At 40.1% G+C, this 26,443-nt stretch overlaps 2 protein-coding genes and 1 long non-coding RNA gene across 5 annotated transcripts; 2 read left to right on the top strand and 1 right to left on the bottom strand.

Annotated features, from left to right (window-relative positions):
• Positions 1-1,925: 1,925 nt before the first annotated feature.
• Positions 1,926-12,344, top strand: ralbp1 (ralA binding protein 1). Of its 2 annotated transcripts, none has more exons than XM_085253631.1 (10): positions 1,926-2,041; positions 3,979-4,281; positions 6,381-6,812; positions 6,901-7,250; positions 7,758-7,919; positions 8,678-8,809; positions 9,138-9,248; positions 9,329-9,450; positions 10,309-10,429; positions 10,602-12,344. In XM_085253631.1, the coding sequence occupies exons 2-10, from the start codon at positions 4,032-4,034 to the stop codon at positions 10,902-10,904; spliced, it is 1,983 nt and encodes a 660-aa protein (XP_085109757.1). In that variant the 5' UTR covers positions 1,926-2,041; positions 3,979-4,031; the 3' UTR covers positions 10,905-12,344. The 2 variants fall into 2 exon arrangements, with proteins under 2 accessions (XP_085109757.1, XP_085109758.1); XM_085253632.1 differs by lacking the exon at positions 1,926-2,041 and adding an exon at positions 3,273-3,376.
• Positions 9,423-14,777, bottom strand: LOC146553305 (uncharacterized). Of its 2 annotated transcripts, none has more exons than XR_014889415.1 (3): positions 14,422-14,777; positions 10,617-10,866; positions 9,423-10,402 (listed from the first exon to the last, which is right to left on the bottom strand). It is a non-coding gene; the product is annotated as an uncharacterized LOC146553305 (long non-coding RNA). The 2 variants fall into 2 exon arrangements; XR_014889414.1 differs by having other exon boundaries at positions 9,423-10,469.
• rab31 (RAB31, member RAS oncogene family) lies at positions 14,260-25,080 on the top strand. The gene is made up of 7 exons (XM_085253646.1): positions 14,260-14,458; positions 16,708-16,787; positions 17,921-18,002; positions 20,054-20,125; positions 20,440-20,546; positions 22,114-22,223; positions 23,091-25,080. The coding sequence occupies exons 1-7, from the start codon at positions 14,423-14,425 to the stop codon at positions 23,186-23,188; spliced, it is 585 nt and encodes a 194-aa protein (XP_085109772.1). The 5' UTR covers positions 14,260-14,422; the 3' UTR covers positions 23,189-25,080.
• The last annotated feature ends 1,363 nt before the right edge of the window (positions 25,081-26,443 follow it).

A 26,443-nucleotide genomic window follows, 5' to 3' on the forward strand; every position in this document is an offset into this window, starting at 1 on the left:
CCAATCTCTCACCGCCACACACAAATGCTCTTTGTAATGCCAGTACATTTTCAAAAGGCAGCAGGGTGCCCTATCACTGATTGTGTTCCCAATTGGCATGCAACAGCAGTTTGCACAGACTCCTCCACCGGCCGACACAATGAAGCCTTGTTTTTTTTTTTTTAAATATTGAATCACGACCTCATTTCACCACTGCAGCTGTGTGGTTTGGAGCCGACGGTGCCAACAAAGATCATCAGAGGGATAATGTGTTTCATATGTGAGGATGACCACCAGTCTTCTGGGTCCGACCGCAGCGCTCGGGGAAAGTACACATGATTGAGAATAGCATGTGGTTTCACCAAATTTAGATTCTAGTTGCTTTTTAAAAACACAGTTTGACAGTTTCTCTTGTACACTGGCTTGAATAGCAGTGAACTTGTGGCTAAGATCAAAACGATACCACAGCCTAAACATACGCCATTAGTTCCAGACTGTTTTCAGCCAGGAAACCTATAAAGAAAATACGTTTGTGGTAGGATCTCCAAATAAATGAAGCACCCACTTCTACCAACTACTAGGTGTATTTTTACCACTTACTTTGCCAGAGTGATGCTAACAGACTATATATAAAAAATGAAGTAGCTTCTGGATGTTGGCAGACATGCCTTAAAATTGCATTAATCCTTATATTGAAGTCTATGAAAATGGTGTGACTTCTGACTTGATACAAGAAATGAGTAAATGCTTTAATGGTGAGTTTATGGTTTCCATGACTGGTTTGCAGTCTTAATGAATATAAATTAATGTTTCTTTTATAAATTATTACTTTAATCTGTAATTCAGGGGAATGAAAAAAAAAGTTTTGCAATAAACATTAAGGAATTTTTGCACGCACTCTAATCCTTTTCTGACACTCAACAGTAATTAATTAGCAGTTTCATGGCCAGATTATGTCTGCACCCTTGTTTAAAAAATGCAAACAGATGTGTCATTGTCCAAACACCTATGGACATAACTGTAGCACAGCAGTGTGTGAACCGCTGGGATAGGTTCTGTGCTGCATTCAGGAAAAGCAAAGGCAGATGGAAGATTAAGGAAAAAGAAGAGATCCTTTAAAATAACCTGTGACTGAAACGAAGGCTGTGACTGCTCTTTGGAAGTTACAGTAACAACAAACTTGCTGAGGAAAATATGTGTTAGTCAAGGCATATATATGTATGTGTGTATGTACTTGTGGTTATCTTTTTTTTGTGCATTTATGTAAGTTTCAGTTCTACCTAATGACAGAAGAATGAGCCATTGTAAGCTTATAGAGGCAAACATATGCTAATAATGTGAGTATGTCAGGGCAATACAGGGCATGTATGTGGAGCCAGACAATAATGAGGTCTGCAACAAGCATTTCAGATACATCAGGAATCAGCTCTGTGGCCATTTGTGTTTGCAGGGGTGATTGTCAGGCAGAAGTCTCTGTGGACTATTTTTGCAGATGGCATTGTGATCTGTAGTGAGAGTAGGGAGCAGGTGGAAGAGAGCCTGGAGAGGTTGAGATATGCTCTTGAGAGAAGAATGTGCGTGAATGAGAGGGAGACAGGTATAACAGTGAAGGTAGATGGGTTTAAGCAGCAAAAGTTTACAAGATTCTAGCGGGTTCTCATATGGTGTATGGTTTGGAGACAGTGGATTTGATAAAAAGATTTTCACTGACAGTGACCAGGATGGACAAGATTAGAAATCAGTATATCAGAGAGACGGCTCAGGTTGAGCAGTTTGAAGACAAAGGTTTGGTGTGATAGAGGCGGATGCTATGGATGGGGTAACATGAAGGGAACACATGAAACAAGAAGAAGAGGACCATGATATTTCTCAGTTATATTTCTCCTGTTTTCCCTCACAGATGTTTCACTATTTCTTTCACTTGAGTTAAACACGATTCTCTTTGCGTTTAACTCCATTTCCCGACACGCACTTGTGCTTGAGCGCAAGCGCAGATGGGTTTATTTGGTATACAGGCAGCCGGAAGCTATACTGTGAAATAAACGGAACGGGATAGTACTTGGTAAAGTTTCTCGCCTTTTGTGTTTTGCCTGATTAAACATAATGCAGCGGTTAGCAAATATAGTTTACCATCTGTAGCTAACTGTGTATCAGATGTTGGTTTTTGTTTGGACGGATCTTCGGTTTTTATCGCTACTGATAGGCTGGCTAACCAGCTAGCTTAGCAGGATGGCAGCTAGCTGAACTGTCGTTAGCATATGGGGCCCTACGTTCACAGGAGGGCAGCTCTCTGTGACAGTTTGATTGTAAATTCATCGAAGATACAGAAACGAACCTTGCCATTTAAACAAATGAGCAGATAATAAGTAGCCAGCTGTTCTAACGTCATTTTTAAGGAACCCAGCAGAAAATGGTGATTTAATTTGCCCAAAGCGAAGGAAGATTAAAAGAGAGTCAGGCTTGAATAATCTGTTTGCAACCAGAGTTAATTTAGGATACTTTAAAGGAACATGTGGCTGCTTATTTTCTTGAAAAACGTGAATTCATTGCACCCTAAATAAATTTCTGTTATGTATTGTTGTCCATCATCTAGGAGATGTTAAACATAGTTTTCATACCTGTATATTTTTCATCAGTTGTCTGTCTTCAAACGATCATTTTGTCAGACCAGGTTAGTTGTAGACTAGCTTCCAGAGTAGGTTTGCCAGCTTCAGCTTGGTCTTTACTATTGAACTATGTGTAGCTTTTATTTGTTTCAGTCTTAGTCTTTTATATATGTAATATGATGGGTATTTGTAAGTAGCTCTGATAAGACCAACACAACACTGATGAATCATCTAAACATCACAGTCTTAAAAAAAACAAACCCAAACACTTGCGCTGAAGCCTCCTCATGTTTCTTCAGAATTGACTAAATTAGGGGGGGGAAAATAACCTTGACATTTCCTGTGTGCACTTATTTTCTTTTATCTCCTTTTATAGATACTCATGACTGGTTTAAGATTAAGGTTTCATTTCTTATTTTATATCCCAGTTACCTAACATGTTTCTTTTTCACATCTAGTTTTAGTTAACTATAATAATCATGATGTTCAGCCTACAAAACCTTAGAATCAATAGGTGCAGTCACGTAATTTAACTCACTTCCTTAAACATGTGGAAGTACTCAGCACTTCCTTTTTCTGTTTACCGTCCACAGTGCGGACAGCCATTGGGCTGTTTCAGGTAGCTGTCTGCATACAGCCCATCACATGATTTACAGTAATGTGAGATGATGAGCTTCAGATAAGTCACTGTGTCTCTGACTGGTGAGGTGATCGTTTGGTTTTTTCCTACTCCAGCTGTCTGGATTGATATGTTGGATGCGGGATTGTTTGAATGACAGAAGCCCCATCTGGTGGGTGGACATTACTGGTGCAGTTGCATTTTTTTAGGGATTATCATCGTACTGTTTAGAAACAAAGGAAGACAACACAGGAAAGAGTTCCAGCTTGTTTTACTGTTCTGCTACCTTAACATCTAAAGATCGGTTACAGATCGTGATTATTTTACATACATTCTCTCATCTGTCTGCAAAGTCTTATGTTAAACATGTTTAACTTTAAGCGGTGAATTGTGTTATAACTATGTTGTTCGCTTTAACAACTTGATCTTTGTTTTTGGTGGTAGACATACTTCTCTGACAATGATTGGATTCTGTTTTGAGTTTATCTGCCTTGCTGTGAAAGCATATTTCTATCGTTGCAGTGTGCTCTAACATAGAAAATTAAGCTCTGTTATACCGAACAGGTTGTAAAAGACAGCATACGGTATCCACAGGATATATCTAAGTCACTGGTCCTGAGATTAAACTACAACATTAACAAATGAGCTAAGTGCTCTAGTCTGATTATATGGCTGAAAAGGTGCACAATTACTGATGTTTTTGTAGAAAAGATTTTTGAACAATGAGTTGAAACACTGGTTTGAGTCAGAATTCTGTACTTCTGCCCACTGCAGGTGTGATGGAGGGGTGACGTGTGAATCAGAGGAGTGATTAGGCCAAAGCAGCCATGACCGAGTGCTTCCTGCCCCCCAGTAGCAGCCCCGCAGAGCAGCGCAGGGCCGAGCACCCCGGGGGCGTGGCCCGCACCCCGAGCTCTGAGGAAATCAGCCCCACCAAATTCCCCGGGCTGTACCGCACCGGGGAACCATCGCCGCCTCACGATGGACATCACCACGAGCCTCCCGACGCCTACGTCTCCGACGATGACAAAGAGCACAGCAAGAAGAAGAACAAGTTCAAGAAGAAGGAGAAAAGGAGTAAGATGCTTTTTTTGGGAAACATGGATTGAGGGAGGGAAGGACAGTATAGCACAAGTGAACTATTTGAGATTGCAGGCTTATTTTTGACTCTGAAAATAGCACTTTGAAAAAGTTTTTTAGCACCAGGTGATCTAAATATGTATACCTGTGTAGAAAAAAAAACAGTTTTCTTGGATGTGGAAATATGATAATCTGGTTCTTCTAAAACCTTTTACTTTTCCAGGCATTACCTGAAAAAACGTGCACATGAGAACCCAAATGTTAGATCTAACATCTAAACTTTAGCTCCCTAACACAAAGTGTGACTGAAGTCCAGTCTTGGGAACAAAGAACTTAATTGTTTGCTGACTTCAAAGAGAGTGAGTGTGTACACTGAGGACATTCTAATCTAAACTCCAGTAGTGAGAACTTCCCTCTTATCGTCTCCTGCTGTGTGCTATGTGGGAAAAGGCGACTTCAGACAGTATCGAGTTCTGATTAGACATAAACTCTGATGTTGTCCAGAGTTTACATAAAAGGCCTCGTGTTTCCACGTAACGGTAGCCAAGCAGGGTGGCCAGAGTTTACTGAGTATATCCAACTCTGCAGTATAGATTGTGTTATCACCACTATCGCTGTGTTTGCTTGTGCTTGAGTTATCATGCAATAAACTGTAGTAGCACCTTAATTCTAATTGCATTGTAGTATTATGGCAACCAACAGAGTACACTGTACAGTTGAAAGAAAAAGGTGCTTTTATAGTGGGTGCTAAACTGTGACACCCATCTCTCAAAATACTTCACAATACCTTTTTTTCACTTACTTTGTATTTATACACCACTTTCCCTTTAATGATTAGTTCTTATTATCGCCTGCTCTATTCCGCAGTGTTTTTCTTTTTTTGTTCTGTCTCCTCCTCACCTGCAAATGGTAATGGCAGATGGCCCCACCCCTCCCTGAGCCTGGTTCTGCTGCAGGTTTCTTCCTGTTAAAAGGGAGTTTTTTCTTCCCACTTTTGCCAAGTTCTTGCTTAAAGGAGGTTGTTTGAGTTATCTATATTATTGTGGGGTTTCTGCCTTACATTATAAAGTGCCTTGAGATGATTGGCAACATATAAATAAAGTTGAATTGAGACCAAGAGGTTAAAACAGTGAGATAAACGGAAAATACTGACAACAGTAGAACACAACAGGACACACATTTATAATCAGACTTGGGCTGGTTTATGAAATAAGGACGATTTTATAGCTTTGCAACCATTTCCAAACAACCAGGAAATGAAGTCTGGTAATAAAAAGCTGTTAGATGTTGTTCTCACAGGCGCAGCAGGACAGGTTTTACATAATAGAAATCACTACAAACCCTATAATCTAGTTTAATTGAGCCAAAGATTAGATTTTCAAAAACATTCCAACATTTTTTTTAATATATGTTTTAGAGGGCGGCACATGGCTGTGTTATTCATCAACAAGGAGAAAAATGTAGAATATTTCAAACCTTGTATTTTAACAACTGGGAGCTACCGAGGGAGCTAAAGGTCACATCAGTACTAATGAGGCGAGCTACTCCCACGTTTCCATCCTGATGGCTGCAGTGGTGTGAAATGTTCCTCTGCTGGGGATGTTTTTCACCGTCGTCCACTTTTTTGTCATGATTTTTCCATGCCTGGATTTAGCTCCTACACCAGGATATGGTGGGAGAGAGGAAGAGATGGACAGATTCAGCACACACCCACTGAACCCAGTGAAGGTGTGTCTCAGGCAGCGGTGTGATACGCAGAGCCCATTCTTGGGGAAACCCAGCGTAGATAAAATTAGGAGGTTGAAAGTGACAAGGGGCCCCTCGCTATCACTTTAAAAAAAGCTTAGAGTGAGCTGTTCTGGAGAGGAGCGTTGTAAGGTGCAGTGGGAGCTATGCTAAATCAGTGGCTGACCTCTTTTCCTAGTCCTCATTCTCCCCCTCCTCTGCTATCTTCTCTCTCTCACCCGTTTCTCTTCCTCTTTCTGTTTCGCTGCTATCATAGTTCGGTTATAGGACGGAGATTAGAAAACAGAGGTGCTACTCCCTTCAGATCTAACCTGATTTCTGCCTCTTCTACTCTTTATTTACTTTCACAGCGGAAGGATACGCCGCCTTCCAGGAGGACAGCTCGGCAGACGAAGCAGAGAGCCCGTCCAAAATGAAGCGCTCCAAGGGAATCCACGTGTTCAAGAAGCCGAGCTTCTCCAAGAAGAAAGAAAAGGATTTTAAGGTGAAAGAGAAGGGTCCCAAAGAGGACAAAGCCAAGGATAAGAAGTCAAAGGACCTGACAGCTGCAGATGTGGTGAAACAGTGGAAGGAGAAGAAGAAGAAGAAGAAACCAGCCACAGAGGCAGAACCGGTCCCAGTGGAGACCCCCACCTTCAGGCCCATCTTTGGAGCCCCGCTGGCTGAAGCTATCAAGAGGACAGCTCTGTATGATGGCATCCAGCTACCAGCCATCTTTAGAGAGTGTGTGGACTACATTGAAAATTATGGGATGAAGTGTGAGGGCATCTACCGGGTTTCAGGTATCAAACATTTTGATTCTACCTTCTTCCTTTTTTTTTTTTAAACAACGTCTCTGATTACTCACATTGGCTCTTTTTTTTCTTTCAGGTATGAAGTCCAAAGTAGATGAACTGAAAGCTGCGTATGACCGAGAGGAGTGCCCATGCCTGGAGGAGTATGACCCTCACACGGTCGCCAGCCTGCTGAAGCAGTACCTCCGCGAGCTGCCCGAAAACATACTCGGTCGAGACTTGGCCCAGTGGTTCGAGGATGCTTGCGGTCGGCAGGTCGAGGCCGAAAAGGTGACGGAGTTTCAGAGGCTGCTGACCGAAGTGCCGCTGGAGAGCCGACTGCTTCTGTCCTGGCTCGTCACACACATGGACCACGTCATTGCCAGGGAGGCAGAGACGAAGATGAATATTCAGAATATCTCCATCGTCCTTAACCCCACCATACAGGTCAGTGGGAAGGAGATCAATCAGTGAAAATGCAAATGCACCGTTACATGGGAAAGGGAAGAAATATGCAAGAAGATCATGAGCTGGGGCAGAGAACATCAATTTTCCAGCAACAGGCAAACTAAACATCAAATAATAATGTGGCGCTTTGGCTCAGGCTCAGATATAGCTAAAAAAACAAAAAAACAACCCTCCCCCTAGCAACAAACCAGTGAAATTTTATTGGATCAAAGAGTCAGTTCATCTCTGAAACCCTGGCCCAGTTTAGTGAAGCTAATTTATTCCCATAGGGGACATCTCTGTTGGTGCTCCACTTATTCTGAACCAGCAGCAGCAGCCGCCACAACTCTGTTAAATAAATACTTCTCCCACTTAATGAGCACAGTCCAGGGCCAGTTTAATCAGGCTAAATAAACATGCAGGAATTTGTATTGTGGAGGAACTGGTGCAGATACAATTCAGCTTTGTGCTCGTTTCCCTCTGGTGATCCGTGTGCCTCCTTTCCAGATTGGGAATCGTGTCCTTTACATGTTCTTCACCCACGTGAAGGAGCTGTTTGGGGATGTAGTCTTGAAGCCAGTGGTGCGGCCACTCCGCTGGTCCAACATGGCGACGATGCCGGCTCTGCCCGAGACCCAGGAGAGCATCAAAGAGGAGATCAGACGGCAGGTGGGTTCGGTCCTGTGGCAACTAATGACTGCCTATTTTAGTGTTTGAACAAATGAGTTTAAAAAAAAAAAGTTTCTTCTTTTGCTTCATATCTTAATATCTGCTGCAAAAGGAAATTATTTTTTTAAATATAAGCAGATGATGATTTTCCCTTAAAGCAGGTTTTAAAATGTTACAACATAGTAATGCAGCTTTAAGGCCTTTTCTATTTATATTAAAGTGTCTTGTCAGCAGTACACATCTTTATCTTGGGTTTGTTTCTCAGTGTGCCAGAACTCACCTGTATATAAAAGAAAATGCCAGAAAACACGTCAGCTTCAGATGGTTTAGTCTGTCGATTTGAACCCCAGTCTCTCGGCTGAAGCTGTTTCTTTAACATTAAAAAATGTTCCTTCGTGGCCTGGATTTCCAAAACAATAAAACATCCCAGAGGAGGCTCACACATCTCAATCCCTCCTAGATCACCTAACTTAGAATATACTGAAAAGTTATTGTAGATTTTTTTGTCCTATGATGCTCAAATCATGTTAATTATCCATGGCAACTAACTTTATTTGTCATTTATAAGTGGTTATGCGTGAATCTCAGACTGCCCTTTTTAAAAAGATTATATGGTTTATTTTGCTACTTAATACTTGGACTTTTTTATTCTCATATTGACTACGTTTTTAAATGTGCTTGGCTCCTCTACTTGTCTTGAGCGGATTGTTGTCATCAAGTAAATTTCAGCCAATATTTATGAAGGTATTTGTGTGTAGGAGTTCCTCCTGAACTGCCTGCACCGGGACCTGCAGGCAGGGGTGAAGGACTTGTCCAAAGAGGAGCGGCTCTGGGAGGTTCAGAGAATCCTGACCGCTCTGAAACGCAAACTGAGGGAGGCCAAACGTCAGGTAATCTGTCTATGTCAGTATTTATGTTTCTCTGGATACAATAGCTGTTCGTATACCCAGTAATACCAGTGAGGGTTTGAATTTCCACCTCTTCTGAGATGTATAGAAATTATAACCTTCATTAAGGTAGGAAACAGCAGTAAGATTGTTTCTTTAGTCTGTTTTAAATTGAGCTGGGAGTCCTTAATAAACTATAATGTGGCCCTACACAGTAACAACAAAAAGGCAAATGCAGATGAATCGACCAAGATTAAAGCATTGTCTTGTTATTTCAACTAGAACTACTTTCTAACTGTGCTGTATGTGTCTGCTCTCCGTGGGGCTTTAGGAGTGCGAGAGTAAAATAGCCCAGGAGATAGCAAGCCTGTCAAAGGAAGACGTTTCTAAGGAGGAGATGACTGAGAATGAAGAGGAAGTCATCAACCTCCTTTTAGCACAGGTGAGTAATTCATAAAAACACATCGATCAACAGCTTGCCAAGAAAACCTTTAAACGTCTTCTCGTTCTCTCGATAATCAGGAGAATGAGATCCTGACGGAGCAGGAGGAGCTGATCTCTCTTGAGCAGGTGCTGCGTAGACAGATTGCTACTGAGAAGGAGGAAATCGAGAGGCTGCGGGCAGAGATTGCAGACATACAGAGGTAAAAGAGGACAGTGATTAAATATGAGGTGTGAACAAAGAGTTCCAGTGTTGGAAGTGTAAAATTTATAATCTATACCTGATGTAAAAGTGGTCAATGTCCCAGTCAGGTACATTTTCTTGCGGATCTTTAGATCATTTTCAGTGTGACTGCTGATTTCAGATCCCTCAGTGGATGTCTTGTTGTGTCCTTTGATTTGTGCGTGAAGGACCATATTGGGCTGTTTTCAGGACAACACTCTGGTACCATTGCATTGTGTGAACCCCTGTGAATGTCTCCTCATTAGCAGCAATACCCCTGATGACATTTGAGCCTGTTTGAGAGAAAAACATGATGTTTTCCCTCTGGTTTTATGGTCGAGCAGAAATGGTGCATTCGCTGTCCACTCAAGTCCAGGGATTGTCCGTCTGCCTGGAGTGAGCTCTGTTGCCAGATAGAGGCATTATACAAGTATGTGGCCCAACAGGTGTATGGGCTACTTGGGTCTATGGGCCACTCTTGCTTGTGCTGTTGTTGGTCCATCAGCCAGTCACAGAGGAGAGCAAAGTGATAACACACAAAGAGCTGAAGTGAAACAGAGTGTTAAAAGCAATGAAAAGTGTCCACTGCAGCCGCTGCCTGTGCTTTTAATACTCTGTATTTTGATCTTTGAAGTTTTTTTCCCATTCCCAGTGAACTCCAGTATCCCTCCCTGCTCTATTCCAGCTCACCTGTGAACCAGTCAACATTCGGCAGCCACTTTAAGTCTTGCTTTAAGTTGCTTTAAGACCGTGTATGTGGTCGGACAAGTTTATGGGACCATGAAGTAAAACACGACATTAGATCCTAGCAGTAAGCCAGCATTGTGTTCCTCCGCAGTCGGCAGCAGGGTCGCAGCGAGACAGAGGAGTATTCATCAGACAGCGAAAGTGAGAGCGAGGATGAGGAAGAGCTGCAGATGATACTGGAAGATCTGCAGAAGCAAAACGAGGAACTAGAGGTGAGAAAGCATCCAGCCTCCACTACCTGTTGCGGTGGTCCTGCGGTGTTTGACAAAATTGTGGTTATTCGTATTCCAGAAGCTCAGCATGCTTTTGTTTCTGGTAATAGTGAAAGTATTGGCTGGAGTTTTACAGGATCTAACTCTGAATGTGTACTTTGTTGCCCTGAAGAACAAAAACACTCACCTGAACCAGGCCATCCACGAGGAGCAGGAGGCCATCTTGGAGCTCCGCGTTCAGCTTCGCCTCCTGCAGAGCCACAAGCTACAGCAGGAGTTGACCGCCCAGCCGCCAGCCGAGCAGGCTCCACCCACACAGCCGAGCCCGGAGGCCCGCAGCGATGAGCAAACCAAGCGCTCCGTTGCTGCCGTGGCTCCTACCGCCGATGCAGCTGCTGCCACCACCAACGGAAAGGCAGCTAAGGATCCATCAAAGCCTTCACCAAACAAAGACAAGAGAGACACCAACATGTGAGACCTCTGTGATGCTTTTGATGGTCGTCTGTGCTGGTGTTCGTCTCTACCGTGGGCCAGTTGTCCTGCAGCGTTGCTCGCTATCCTGCTGGAGATTTCACATTGCAGAGCTCATTAGTGACCGTGTCCACCAAGTGGCAGACAAGGAAAAACCTTTTATATCATCTTTGGTGTCCTAACCTTCTTTTTCACATCCTCATGCAAAAAAACCACCCTGAAAAAACCAAACAAATGCTAGGTTTAGCTGGTGTAGCGGACAACTGACTACCACTGTAAGAGACTAGCAGGGACCATGTTTTCAAATATGCCGTGCCAAGCCTGTATGAAGGAGGAAGGAAGGGGCAGGAAGGGGAAATGAAGGCAATGAGAGTAAGAGAGGGTAGATTGTAGATTATTTCTCACTGGTGAGCAAGTCAGGAAGCGATCACTAGACCACAAATGTCATCAGTCCCTGTCGCTCAGATTCATCCCTTACCTTGATGCAAATTTGACTTTTTCTTTTGGATAGAGACCACTGTGCCATAACTTGAGGATGCCCCAGAGAACCACTGATAACAAAAGCTTTTTGAATGATGAAGAATTTATGATTGGTCTATCTATATATTATATATTTAAGTAGTATTCTGAAGTACACAGATGACTATTCAAGAAGTACATTAATTTTAAGTTGCAGCTTTTTAGTAATATATAAATATACAAATAAATATATTGTAGAGTCTCTGGTTCGTTTTCTTTTTTTGGACGGCAGATTCATACAGAGAAGTGTTGCACCTCGCAACTAACCGGTGGATGAAAACACGAACAGCCAAATAACAAATGTGTGTTCATCGCTGCAAAACGCAGACAAACAGCTGGAGGCCACACTTTGCTCCGTAGTGCAGTCGTCTTCTCAGTTACCTTTGCCTGCGCTGCACTAACGAGGAAGAGCGGGAGATCATATTTGTCCAGTTTAATAAGGATGTAACAAGTCTGTGCTGATGATTTATTTTTTGCTTCCTATATGGGTGGAGACACTTTGTTTTGTACTCTTCATGTGTGGAGGTTTTCTTCAATCCTTTCATTTCACAGCTGATCCGTGTCTGCTGCAACCTAATGTCATTGTTCGATAATATTTAAGGCAGAGACGTGTCCTGATTTACTTTTTCTGTATATTATTGTAAAATTGCAAACATACTGTATTTTCAGCTCTTCGTGTTTTGTCTTCTTGTTGTTGTTTTCTTTTCTTTTTTTACCATTAATAACCTGTATGGAGTTACGCGAGTGCGACTGCCCTGCTTTGGTCACAGGCAAATCCATGCAATCTCATCTGGACTCCCGATTCCATGAAACTAGAACAGGCTCAGAAGCTTCTCGTGAGGTTATTTTCATATTGTTCTGAGCTTTTGTAGCTGATTGTTACAGACAGTAATGCTGTGAAGAATAAAGTGTCAGTCTAAAATAATTATCTCACTGTCTCTTTTCCTCAAGTTTACCTTTTCACTCGACTATGTCTGGCTGGACATGTATTCCATATTTAGTACTTCTCATTTTCCATTACACAGTATCTGCCTAAATACAAACCTGAGCATCTCTGAGAGAATAGAAAGCTGGACTTTGACTCTGAAAACAAATTACTCAAGAGATAGTGGAGCCACCCAGCTTTTTTTCTTTTTTTCTTTTTTTGGTCAGGGCTTTAACTGGTTTCCGATTTGGAAACTAGGCTTGTCAAGTAGGACTAAAAAAACTAAGAGAACAACGGATGTTAGGAACTGTCTTTTCAAAATTAAAGCTTGACTTGAATTCACATAACATAATGACCATTTTCTCTTGGAAGGAAGCAATGGTTGTAATTTAAAAGAGTAGATTTACATAGTCTACTGCATTTCAGGAAATGTTGGCTCTATAGATATACAATTAATATTAACCATAGAGCTATACATACCTTCACTGGGCATTTTATTAGGTACAACTTGTTATTACAAGGTTGTAACATTTTTGTTCCTTTAGATTTGGCTTAATTCTTATGTCTTCATGGCACAGATTGAACAAGGTGCTGGAAAAATTTAACCATAAAGATAATGACAGCATCACACAATTACTGTTGAGTGGTTGGCTGAGTCTCCTGTTCCACCACATCTGAAAGGTGCTCTATGAAATAGAGATCTGGTGACTTTTGAGATATTTGGAGACATCTGAGCACAGTGAACAAAAAAAGAGATTAAAAAAAGGGATGTCTATAAGGATATGAACATGTCAGCAACAATACTCAGTTAGGTTGTGGTTACAAAGATGCTCTCTTCACCCAGCGTGTGCCAAGAAAAGATTCCCCTCATTATTACAACAGCAGCAGCTTAAATTGTTGATAGAAGGTGGGGGATGGATCCATGCATCCATCTTACCTGGTGTTCTTTTTCTTTTTTAACCATAGATTTCTTGCAACATTTACTGTGTCACAGTCATTCCTCACTCTTCTATGAAAAATAATAAAATCACAACTCACAAGACCATATGACTGAGAATTGCCTTATAAGTAGCTTATTCAGTCTTGATGGTTGTATTTTCTTTTATTTGTGGTCATTTCTATCATGTACCACAGAAACCTGCATAGCTTGTGACTCTGTGGTTACTGTCAGTTTTCCTCGGTGCCCTCCCCATCTTTCTTTGTTTCGTGATGTTGTAAAGTATGTTAACAGATTGGCCAGGTATACAAAACGGCTTGGCACCTTAATGGCCAAAATCAAGTTGATTTATAAGAAGTGCCTTGGCCCATATATGGTAGTAGTTTGGGTGCTGAAAGTGAACAAAGTCTTTATCTTGTCAAAAGTCAGACTACCAACCTTGGTCGGTTTTTCAGTCCTAATGCAGTGTGCGTGCATTTATTCTGCCAATTCTCAGTCCAAACTGGCCCAAGCCCACTTACAAAAAACCCACCCAAGCCTGGTAGCCATTACTGGGCTGGAGCCCAGTCATTTTTGGCTGCCAGGGCACAGCCGGCTGTGTGATGATCCTACTTTAGGCTTTTATTTTTGAAACAAAAACATCATTGTCACAGTCGTCATTGTCTTTGGTTAAATTAGTTAATTGCAAAAATATGTTAAGAGCAGACCGACATTTCCCGGTCCTGTTATACTTTCATTGAACTGAAGACCATTGTATGCACTTTTATCTATTCTTAACTAAAGAGCACTGTTTTTTTAGGGTAAAATAGGTCTAAAATCTTTCATCTCTTATTTCAAAATATAAACATGTAACTGACAGGCAGAGATAAAATTGCAAACGAAGTTGTTTGTTGGAGCCTTTTCGCATTATTTGTGCCAAAACGGCTGTAAGATACCTTTATTTTGAAAGTCACTGCCGGATGTTGTAAAATTTATTTTATGCGCCTTGTCAGCCGCTTAGTGGAGATGTCTGTCTGTATCAGGGGCTGGGTTTCTATTTTATCCAAGAAGAGGGGAAAATAATAGAGTTTCAAGCATGAAGAAAGAAATACATTGAGTGTACACTGACAAATGATGATTTAAAAACTTTCCAAAACTTACCATGGCTATAAGGGAGCTCAAGGTTTGCCTTTTAGGGGTAAGTGGTTGATGTTTTTGTTGATCCGTTTTGGGGGCAAATTCCTTTAGTCTGCTGCGAAACTGAAAAAGCCGACAACATGTTGATGTTAACAGCTGCTCGTTTACAACTTAATGGTAGAGTCGGTACTTTGTCAATTCCGGTATTTTATTTAAAAGAACTCTTTGTCGTCTTCGTGAAATAAGTTGGGAATTTAACTAATATTAGTAGCTAGTAGTTGGCTTAAAACCAGCCTCATCGGTCGGCAGTCATTTTGAGTATGTCCTCTCGCATGTATTTTGTAGTTCTTAACAGATTAAGCTCTGCTGTGTAGTATAAATCTTTACTTTATAACGGCTCTGACAGTTTATCAGCCATTACGTCATCATCGGAGCCAGCGAGCCGTTAGATTTCTTGCTGCGTTAGCGAAACACGTCAGTCTGTCTTTATAAACGGTGACAGGGACGGCGAGAGCGCTTTGGACCGCAAACTGTCGCTTTATCGATGATGTTGAAGTCGGGAGCTGGGAACTTTTCAGAGCCTCATAAGGTTTTTAGGCCCTCGCATACCTCCTCAGGGCCCTGACATCCTCACTAAAATATTTTTTTGAGTCAGCCCAACCATACGCTGACCTTAACCCATCTTTTGTTACACCTCTGCATGCTTATAACAAGCGGGAGGAGCAGATTTTATGCACATTTAAAGTCACATAAAACCGTACAGGGGTGTTTATACGATTAAAAAAATGGGGTGCCACATTAGGAGACTAAGAAGTGGGTGGGTGGGGGGTCCTATTTTCTTCATCAGATGTGTTACATGAAAAGTGGGACTGCATGAGAGTTTAAATTATAGACAGACTCAAAGATTAATGTAGATACAATGAGTTGAGCATTATTACTGTTGACATGTCGGTCTTTTGGAATCAGAGGTAACAATTGAGAGGGGGGGTCTATCCAGATATCGGTAGTAACGATACCAGCACTGGTTTTGGTATCGATACTAGTGCGATAGAATTGATACTTAGTTTCTATGATCTAAATTCAGTATGTAGTCCATTGAACTGTATTAAATGACTTTTTGGGGAAAGGATAAAACAGACTTTAATGTCTATTTTATTTTTACCCTATAACCCATTTAAACAACAGAAGTCTTTTTGAGACAGGCACACTTGCGCCTTTTTTCCAATAGTACCAATTTGACTCAACTCTACTCATTTTCAGTTGTTTTCAATTACAACTGAGTACCACCTAAAAACCGAATTGAGTTGAGCCATGCTGAGCCCAGTAGGTGCTAGTGGGGCAAAAGGGCATTACGTTCCAGGTCTCCAAAAAACACAGTTTCAAGATACACAAAAAGCTGAAAGGTGTGTTTTATTGTGTTATCCAATTACTGTGGTCAATAAAATGTATTCAGAATTTGCAAATTGATGGTGATTCATCTCATAAGTCATGACACACCACTCTTCTCTACATAAGTTGATGTTATAAGTTAGAAGTATCGGTATTGGTAACAGCGATACTGGCCTTGTATTTACTTAAAATCTGCAGTATTGCACAACACTAATAAGAGGTGGCTCTCTCTGTGAACCACATGCTCATTTGGCTAACACCTTGTGATTGTGTTGGGCAATTAGTATATTCTGAAAAGTCAACTTACTAAATGGAGTCTGTAAGTAGGAAGTGAGTCTGTGATATCAGTAAAAAAATGTATACCGGTATTATCTCGGATGATGATGGACATGATATAGCCACTGTTTGCAAGGGAAAATGTGTATTCCCAGAGTGGTTGGTGAATAGTTCCCAGAGGTTGCTTGGCTGTTGCTACAGTAGGTGAAATCAGTCGCAAAGAGGATGCTGTGCACAAAAGCCTCTTTGTGATTGCTTTGGTGGCTAGCAGATTGTTGTGCTCACCTGGAGTTAGCATGGAAGATGCTGATTACAGCTGGAACCTTTTGCAACCACAAGAGTTGCCCCCTGCTGGCCCTTAGTAAGAATGCAGGTGAAGTATTCATTGTGAAAACCCTTAATAAGTAAAAGTGATTATAGTACAAAAGTTTTACCATCAAAATATATTTAAGAAATCTAAAGTGAAAGTACGTGTTACACAGAGTCATACACCGTGTGTTACTGGATAATTTCACGTTATCATTTTAATGACTTAAATACTGCTGTTGCATACTCTTGTATTTGCTATGGTTGTATAATCCAGTAGGTTCAATAGTGACCGCTCACTCTTTGTGTGCATGTCCTGTGACTGATTGATGTTTGCAGGACACTGGAGTTGGGAAATCCAGCATTGTTTGCCGATTTGTCCAGGATCATTTCGATCACAACATAAGTCCAACCATAGGGTGAGTGTTAATCAGCAGAAGGCTTAAGCAGCAGGAAACTAATCAATCGTGTTTGGACACAAAGCTGAAGTAAAGATGTACAGAAATGTACAGGGAGATTCAGCCAGTTAATCAGTAATTTGGCTGAATGAAACTATGCTCAAGCTCAAGTTAAGCTTGTGTTTTTTAGTGATCTCAATCCACATCATTTGTACTAATGGGTAGATTGATAATCCTATGAACTGTCTATAAGCTACAGAAGTTAAACCTAATTATAGAAGAACTGATTACTCAAGAGATAAAAATGAATGTACCTTATTTCATTTGGGTCTTTTATCTTAACTGAATACTTATATATACATATAAGGAATTGCATAAGACACTATTGTCAGACTGTTAAAACTTAACAGACTTTTATTACTATTTAATATTTCTTTAGTCCACAGTAAAATTGGGCGGATTGGTGATAGTCATAACCTCTGAGACAATGTAGAACATGTACAGCTCAGCCAAAAGGTCTCCTTCCTGTAAGGGAAACCTCAGCAGGTAACACATAGCTTATTCTAAACAAACTTTAGCAACTGAAATAAAGACAAACCCACGTGGGAGTCATCCTGCTTCAGCTCCACAACTCCAATAATTCTCATAAGGTGTTTTCATTTTATTACAAATATGTGATTTAATTACATTTTTGAAGTACAAATTTTAGTTAAGTGTTTGCAAGCTTTAATGCACAAATAGGGTACGAGTAGTGGTTGAAAACAGTGTAAAAAATGTAACTTATGGGAAAATGGGTTCAAATGAATAATTGCAAATCCACCTTCCAACTTCTGTAAGCCTGTGAAAAAACCTTGATTTTACTATGTCATTGCATCTGATTTTTTTTTTTTTTTAAAAACCCTCACTTTGGAGTAACACTTTAAGGCAAAAAGATTGTAGAATTGTTTAAAAATTATAGTTTTCTTAGTACTTGGTGCAATAAACACTGAAATAAAGGAGGTTTTACATGCCTCTATAGCAACAAACATGCTGTCCCAAACATACTTGTTTTCAGTGTTCTTACTTTCCTGCTGACATGCACAGATTTTTTTCCCTTTGTTTTTAAAGAGTGACCTAAAAAATAGCTGTTGTGAAATGCTTTAAATCATCCACAGAGCGTCATTCCTGACCAAGACAGTGCCATGTGGAAATGAGCTACACAAATTTCTAATCTGGGATACAGCTGGGCAGGAACGGGTAAGTGTACGCAACAGAAACTCCGCATGGACTCGCTGTTAGCTTTAAGTTAACACATGTGATGTTGATTTTCCATTAAACTTTGCATCAGAAAGCTGGTACTCGTGATAGGTAGATATTTATAGGTTATGAAACAGGATGCTTGACACAAGAGTTCAAAGGTCATGAGACATCACGGTGATTAATTTGATGGCTAAGAGGGGGAGGTGGGTTATAGCTGAAGCTTGCCAAACCTGCTTACTGCATGGAAAAAACTAACGCGAGCATTTCCTGCTTATGTGTGAAAAAAGTATGCTGGGACTTCTGCTGTGAGCGTTCTATTATTACATTTGACCGACTGATCTTGTGTGATCAGTGGTGCTGATTGTAAACATCTGTGAACAATACAACTGTGGACACTCTTGAAATATTGATGTCACTGTAGTGTAGTGTTATCATCATGACTGTGAGCTTGCTGATTAAACCTGTGACGTCTGAGTAATTAATATAATTTCAAAAACATGCCATAATATTTTTTTCTACATTTATTATCATTCAAACACCATCTGCTTGTTTAAACACACGCTTCCCTTACCTGACATTTTTGGGGTTTTAGATACCAAATATAATTGAACATGTCAGTGTTTCTCAAACTTTTCAAAACGAGTACCACCTCATAAAATATATGGCTCTTAGAATACCACCCTTATGACCAACATTAAAGTACAATAGTATACGCCTATTTAACACCATATAGTTTACATGAGACAATTTTATTTCTTATATGAATGTTATTTATTTTAACTGTCATAAACAGGATGTGACAAGTGATAATAATAACAAAGGTACTGCATTAAAACATTCACAGCAGGTGGGATATCTGATTGATGACCACAGTTTGAGAACCACTGGAATATGTTATTTGAAGGCACTGATAATGTTTTTAAACTGAAAAGGGTTTTATAAAATAAACTTCTGCAAGCCATAAATGTAATGAATTTTTTAAAACGGAAATGATGCACTCATTTGATTTCTTATTTAATTGGCCACACATTGTCTACTTTATTAAAATACATACGAGCGATCGTGGCTCAAGAGTTGGGCGTTTGCCTTGTAATCGGAAGGTTGCTGGTTCGAGCCCCGGCTTGGACAGTCTCGGTCGTTGTGTCCTTGCGCAAGACACTTCACCCGTTGCCTACTGGTGGTGGTCAGAGGGCCCGGTGGCGCCAGTGTCCGGCATCCTCGCCTCTGTCAGTGCGCCCCAGGGTGGCTGTGGCTACAATGTAGCTTGAAATCACCAGTGTTTGAATGGGTGGATGACTGGATGTGTAAAGTGCTCTATACAAATACAGGCCATTTACCATTCTACCGATTGACTTTTTTTTTTTATGATTGTTGAGTTAACTAAACTGCTGCAACTTTGAGATGAATTGTATCTTCTCTTCTCATTGGCAGTGGATATATAGTTGTACTGATGATAGTTGCTGAGCAATGTGTCTGTGCAGAGGAGAAGAAAAGCTGCGCAAGCTTAAGGGAATGGTGCCGGTTTTAACTGATAAGAGAAACCAACAGTAACTTCAGTACAAAATAGAAATAATTTTGATACAGATGCCATACATTGGTATAGGAAATGTAAAAGAATATAACCTGAGTGTGATATTTATTCTTAAATTGACATTCGTTTTTGGATTCACTGTTTATAAATGATCTCAAAGTTTGGCACGTGTTGGTACATTATTAGCCGATGCGTTCACTCATCGTTTATCTGCAGTAGGCTAACATTTAGTGAGGTGATTTTTACATTCAGCATTTCTTTACAAGCTACCACAGTTTGTCAAGTCAAAGTGAAGGTAACTGCTAAAAGTTAGAAAGGCCTGGGGACTTGAGGAAGTAACTGTTTCCATAAACTCATCATGTAAGAATGTATGGGCATAGTACTCTGCCAGGCTTTTATAAGCTTTTTTTCCCCCTTATTAATCATAGACTGAGCACTTTGGATCATATTTATGTGTGATATACCAAAAAATGAAATCAATCATGCTAACTAATATAAATGTGTCGTCTTTTTTTAGTTTCACTCGTTAGCTCCTATGTACTACAGAGGATCGGCTGCTGCTGTCATTGTCTATGACATTACTAAACTGGTAAGTGTAACAGCAAGTTTACTATTGCTAAACTGGTTAAAGTGTCAGGGCTGTTAGCTCCCTGGAAAAAATGAAAAACATCAGTAACAGCTGTCCTGAACATTTGTAAGTGAAGAATTTTTGCTACTTTTCCATCACTGTGAGATGCTGTGTTTCATGACCTACAAATGTCATTCTTTCCTGGTTTGTTAATGGAAACTCGTCTGGGGAAAAAAAAGCAATGAATATATGACAGGAGACGGAAAAAAACTGCTGGGCATATTCTCATAAACGATCTATCCCAGGATTGACCCCAATTTCTTCTTGTTGTCCAGGATTCGTTCCAGACGCTGAAGAAATGGGTGAAGGAGCTGAAGGAACACGGTCCAGAAGACATTGTAGTAGCTATAGCAGGGAATAAGAATGATTTAGGAGACATCAGGTGGGCTTCTTTTTTTCATCTCTCTTTTTTTTTGTATTTGTAGTTTTTATTGGTGATCTTGTACAGAAGGAACTTTACAACATACATGGGGACAAAGATCAGATAGCCATATACATTGTTGGTCAACATATCCAACAGAATTTCAATTTCTCAAAACTGTAGGAAGATGTAAGTAATAGTTCCCAGTTGTATTTCTCTAACTGGAGGCAGTTGATCCAATCTTGGTGTGATGTCCACCTTATAGTTGCTTACCTAGGTAAGGAGAGTCACTTAAATAAAATCGCTTCTCAGCTCTTTAATGTACTGGGTCCATCTGGAACAGAGTTTGTTGAATTTGTCTCTTTGAAGCTGCAATTTTTCATCTCTTTTGTTGCAAATATGTTTAAAAAAAGTTTCTACAGACACTGTTAGACTGAGTTAACAAACAAATGTGAAAATGGAAATAATTTACCTCAAAAGGGGTCCAAAGTTGAGGGATTTTCACAGTGAGCAAACTGCAGAGAAGAAGTACAAAGTATTGTGTTGCAAGTCTTTAAGAGTGAAACAGGACAACTGTTAACTTAATCCGGGCAGAGATCTGAATCATCGTCTAGCCACGTCCTGTCATATCACACTGAAGTAAGGTGGTTAAGCCAAGGACTTGTGCATTTCTTGAATTTACAACCACTGGGGTTCTTTGTACTGACAGCAGACTGATCTCTGAGGCTCTTCGTCACATGTTCTGTCAATGAATAGCTCGTCAATTGTGGTCGTTTTCAGAAAGTACTTCTATTTTTGTTTTATTGCCTGACAGACTTGAGACCAAACTAAAATATATATGTGGCCTATGAACTAAAATAATTTTGACCCCCCTGTTATTGGAGGTCTGTGGCATCACTTCAAAGGTCTTATTTGTTCCAAAGCAGCAACATGACCTTTCTCTTTATGTTTAGTGATGAAGAAGTTGTGTTATTATTCACTCTGGTCCCAATTATAAGTCTTCTTTTATTGTATCCCTTCCTTCAACAATATATGTGCAGTAAAGTCACACAATACTGTGCAAAGGTGTGGAGTCGCCACTTTATTTCTGTACATTTTGTACGTTCTTGTACCTGACTATTTTCATTGGACTGACTTTGTTGAGCCACTGACCTATGAAACAGTCAAGTTTAAAAAGTCCTTTTTTAAGTGTTGCCTTCACATTACAGACAACTTAGCAAATAAACAATTTTCAGTTGTATCTGTAGACATTTTGTTACTGGCAGCCTGTCACAAATATACATCTTTTGTTAACATTTTTAGTTGAATTCATGAGAGATTGCAAAGATAACACAATTTGACAGGCATAAAATGGCATTTCTACCCCAACAAACTGATTCCCAAAGTGTTATAAGCTGAAACCCCGATATATTTTGGCACGGTGTGCAGTTTGTCCTTAAAAAAAATGGAGGAAACTGCACAATCAGAGGTGAGAAGAAGTGTCAGGCCTGAAAAAAAAAACATGTCTACATCCAGTTAGAAACTCAACTGGTGAAAGTGACTAATTAAAATGCAGATTTTCCATCTGAACTGTTCATCTTTTTTACAGGGAAGTTCCTATGAAGGAAGCTAAGGAGTTTGCTGAATCAATTGCGGCTATTTTCATTGAGACGAGTGCCCGAAATGCTGTCAATGTTGAGGAGCTCTTTCAGAAAATCAGTAGGTTTTGTGGCTTTTTGTTTTCTCCATCAGAAGTACTAGTGTGTCCTGTCTTGTGCTTGATTTAGAGTGGCCTAAGCAGCCTGCTGCACCTCCCCAGAAAAGTAACTACACTTTTAGAGCGGATCAGCTCTAAAATCTTCTCTCTTGTCTGCATTTCAGTGAAAGTAACTGTTGGTCATGTTAAACACTTGTCTATGTTAATACCCTAGTGAACTCCAGCTTCCTCTCATAGTCCAAAAACGGATTTGTTAGGTCAACGAATCTAGATTGGCTACAGGCCCTGTGATTGAGGGTGTCCTGTCTAGGATGTACCTGGCAACTTGCAGTATGACAGCTAGAATAGACCCTGAAGTGGATGATCAGTTAACAAAGTGGATAAATGTGACAAGAGACAGTTTTTTTTAAATGTATCTTTTGTTTGTGCTCAGAATGGAAGCAGAAAAAAATCTCTGACTTTAATTATTCAGTTCCAAATAAACCTGGACTCTACATTACCCTGGAGCCTGCAACACAGCATGACTCCAAATGATGATATGAAACATGCAGTTTGTAATGCACATTTTCTGTTTTAATTGCATTAAGGTTCTGCCATAATGTGGGGGATACATTTGAAATCAAATATAACACAGTGAAAGTTTTATTTTTATTCCGGCTAATTGATGCTGGGATGTTTTGGTTCAACGCTGTGTATCCTAAGCTAAGCAAACTCCTTTCTTTCATGTGGTCATCAAAAAAACTGCTCTGCCTTAATTTTAGTAGTAGTGAAGCAATGCCAAATACAACTCAGCTAAATTTATAAAACTCTTTGTATGCTTAAGATGACTAAATCTGATGTGGAATCTCTTTAAATGTCTGTATTTTTAGGTAAACAAATTCCACCCCTGGAAAATTCTGAGGTGGACAGCAATGATTCCTTTAAACTCACACGACAGCCTGCTCCATCCACCAGGAGGTGCTGCTAGTACCAGCAGCGGCTGATAAGATTACTTCCTTCCGCACTAAGGACCCACCAGCACAGCAATCCACACGGCGTCTTACCCTAGTGACAGCACAGTGAGCAGACTGAAGTTGGCCTGCATGTGTGGTTGATTGCAACATGAAACAGAAAAACCTGCCAGCAGTATTATATGCGTCAATCCACCAGTTTTAACATGCATGTTTATTTAATTTATTCCTAGCAGTTTCAGATCTGCTGAAGTCATGAAGCAGAAAGCCTTCAGTTTGTCCCCCTCAGGTGGTGTTCTGGCTGAACTACTGTGTGGTGTGATACATACAGAAGCTCATTCTAAATTTCAACTCATTTTATACTCTGACTTTAAAATTGAGCACAAATTAAAAACAAGCGGAGCTGACGTGTTTTCTAAAGACAGGAATTTAATAGTTGTTTTCATCACTCTCCTTCTCTGTAGACTATTATAGCACTGTGGCTCTTAAACACATTGAAATTCTTAATATCAATTTTTAGCAAGTCTAACTCCTCCACCCATGAAGCATTTGTGCACATGTGCCACATTTAAGTAAGAGGTCGTTAAGAACAAACTCAGACGAGCATTTATCTCTGTAGCTCAAATGCGACAGGTTTACATTCCTCACGTGTTTTTCACGCACATTTGCTTTAGAAAGGTTTTAACTGTAGTGCTGCAGTGGGAACAGCTTGAATCACAATTACAGCATGACACCCCCGGCTGAAACACTGTGACCAATGCTAGAACTGTTTACATAGTGATTTGTTAAAGATGTTTTCTACGTGCTGAAGTGTATTGAGATTTCATTGCAGGGAACGACTGTATACAGCTGCCAGTCGTGTTTTTGTTTTTTCATGCATTTTACCTGTAAAAGGGGGTCACTTTTGTATTGTTGATAAGAGACAAGAACTGCATCTATTTGACTTTAAACATGTGTGCAGCTGTTATATTGCATATACTAACCAAACTCTAAAAGAACTGTGGGAGCGCAGCCCTAACCGTTTAAACCGTTCATCATGCAGCACTTTGCATATTTACACAGTATCAGCTGGGAGTTGCTTTAATAGTAAAAATGTTAACTATTGCAGTTCTCCTTAACTTCAGCATACAGGAGAAATTATTTGAAGGAACATGAAAATTAATTACAATACTGACCAATTAGTTTTGCATTGTCATAGCTTACATTTGTAGTTTACATTTGTACTTGAGTTACTTATTTACATTATAACGTGTACAGTTTTTATCAACAGGTATGATGGGATAATAGAATCAAATGTTGACTTTGTAATGCCATAAATATAATGATATTTACCGCCCTATATATGGGAAAATATACCAGCCTTCATTCAGAAATCTTCTAGTCTGTGTGGCCTTGCTTATCTGAAAAACATACGGTGCATACCTTTAGGTATATGACGCAGTTTTTTAGCTCAGAGGTTAATTTGGAGCAAATGTGCGGCATGGGACTACAATCTTCCACTAAAATGCACCACTCAGTAATTGGCTTAAGATGAAAACTGAAATGAACTTAAGAGCTTCTTAGTACCAGACATAAACAAAGTTATATCAGCTGGAAGAGTTATGATTGAAAACAACCTTCATACAATGTAGACTGGATTTCTCAGTGCGCATTGTTTGGACCCCCTTTTGTGTGTTGAGATGGCGACACAAGTGCCTTTTGTATGTTTTTCTAAACAAAATGTATGACATGGCTAAAATGTGCATACTGTTAGAATTAATTACTCATGTCTGACCAAATATATACATAACACTGCCATTCCTTTACAGTCACACTCATACTGTATGCTGCAGTCATGCTTCTCTGTTTACTCTATAGACCAGATTAACATCTGTATATTAATCAATGTAATAAAGAAGTAAAGATTCAATTTCTCTTCAAATTTTACTCTTTCCAATAATGAAATACTGAAGTGTCATCAAAGATCTCAAACACTGTCAAAGGATTACAAACTAAGCTGATGTCTGTACAGTTTCTCAGTCATCCAGTAGTCTAGAGAGCTTGAAAACAAAGAGGCAACTGAACTGATGATATTTGATCTATCAATCATCCAAGAGTCTTCTTCAGCTGTAAAAGTAAAAGGGGGTGAATCCCGCTTGCTGTCAAAGAAACTGGAGAATTTTAGCCAACAAGCTTGACATCCCAGAACACTTCAGACCCAGCGACACACTTGACAAAAGCTGGTTCATGCCAAAGACAAAACTCCCAAACACAAGCTAAGTATCATAGTGTTCTCACTGGAGAAAACAAACAGCTATTCCATAAATGCATGGCACAGCGTAGAAGAGCCACCTCGACAGGACAAGACTGAGCTACACATCTGCATCTAAAGGATAAAGGCCACTCTTTGAAGGATGCCAGAGTTCAAACTTTAGACTGAGAAGACAAACGGTTTGAAAGAGGAGTAAAACAGGCCATCTGTCCACTGATGTGGATCGTCATTGAACAGTGGCTTATGACACCAATGAGGTCTCGCAGTACTTTCACTTTTAACCACCCTTAAGGTGTTGGTAATGACCCATACCTTTCATTTTTAGAACCGAACAAGCCTGTTTTCTCAAGATCTCTATTAAGTTTTGATAATAGGTAAATGAGTGAGAAAGATGCAGTCACTAAAAGAGGGTTGTATCATGACATTAACATCTTGACATTGTGAAAACACTCTATGCAGCCTCATTTAAACCACCTTATACTGGAGTCCTATGGAAATGACTGAACATGATACTGGTAGGGAAGGTACATTATGGAAGAACAAATGTCTGGCTTTCGCCTAAAAAACCCGATATCACTATAGAACAACCTTTTATCTTTAACAGCAAGAAATGATCATTATTTCTGAACATGCACAAGCGTGACACTCTGAACTGCTTTAAACACCTCAAATCACATGTAGACTGCGTCCTATTCAGTACAGCTTACTGAGGAGAAGTCCTCAATTCCCATAAAAGCGATGGATCGCAGTTGTCAATGGTCTCTAAGAGAGCAAGCCTCAGATATTAATAGTTCACAATGAGTACACACACTGCACAAAATCGCTGGATACCTCGCAAATAGCATCTTAAATTCCCCTTTTTAGCATTCCCCTTTTCATCTACGCTCACATGATGGCCCAAAATGTGTTAAGTTTCATCTCTCGAATAAAAAAAGTTTTTCTTTTTTAGAAAGAGTTCTCCTCAACCAGTTGGTGTTTTTCTGCACTGACTTCAGTATTAACTAAAAAAGAAACAGCTGCA

Source organism: Mchenga conophoros, linkage group LG18, assembly GCF_057382185.1.
Source record: "Mchenga conophoros isolate Kocher_MC1m ecotype Shallow Benthic linkage group LG18, M_conophoros_male_GT1.1, whole genome shotgun sequence".
NCBI classification, from domain to species: domain Eukaryota; kingdom Metazoa; phylum Chordata; class Actinopteri; order Cichliformes; family Cichlidae; genus Mchenga; species Mchenga conophoros.

Coding starts and splice junctions, on each gene's coding strand:
- ralbp1 (XM_085253631.1), top strand. CDS start 4,032: ATGACCGAGTGCTTCCTGCCCCCCAGTAGCAGCCCCGCAGAGCAGCGC. Junction 6,813..6,900: donor GGGCATCTACCGGGTTTCAG/GTATCAAACATT, acceptor TTTTTCTTTCAG/GTATGAAGTCCAAAGTAGAT. Junction 8,810..9,137: donor TGAGGGAGGCCAAACGTCAG/GTAATCTGTCTA, acceptor GTGGGGCTTTAG/GAGTGCGAGAGTAAAATAGC.
- rab31 (XM_085253646.1), top strand. CDS start 14,423: ATGGCTATAAGGGAGCTCAAGGTTTGCCTTTTAGGG. Junction 20,126..20,439: donor TCTATGACATTACTAAACTG/GTAAGTGTAACA, acceptor CTTGTTGTCCAG/GATTCGTTCCAGACGCTGAA. Junction 22,224..23,090: donor GGAGCTCTTTCAGAAAATCA/GTAGGTTTTGTG, acceptor CTGTATTTTTAG/GTAAACAAATTCCACCCCTG.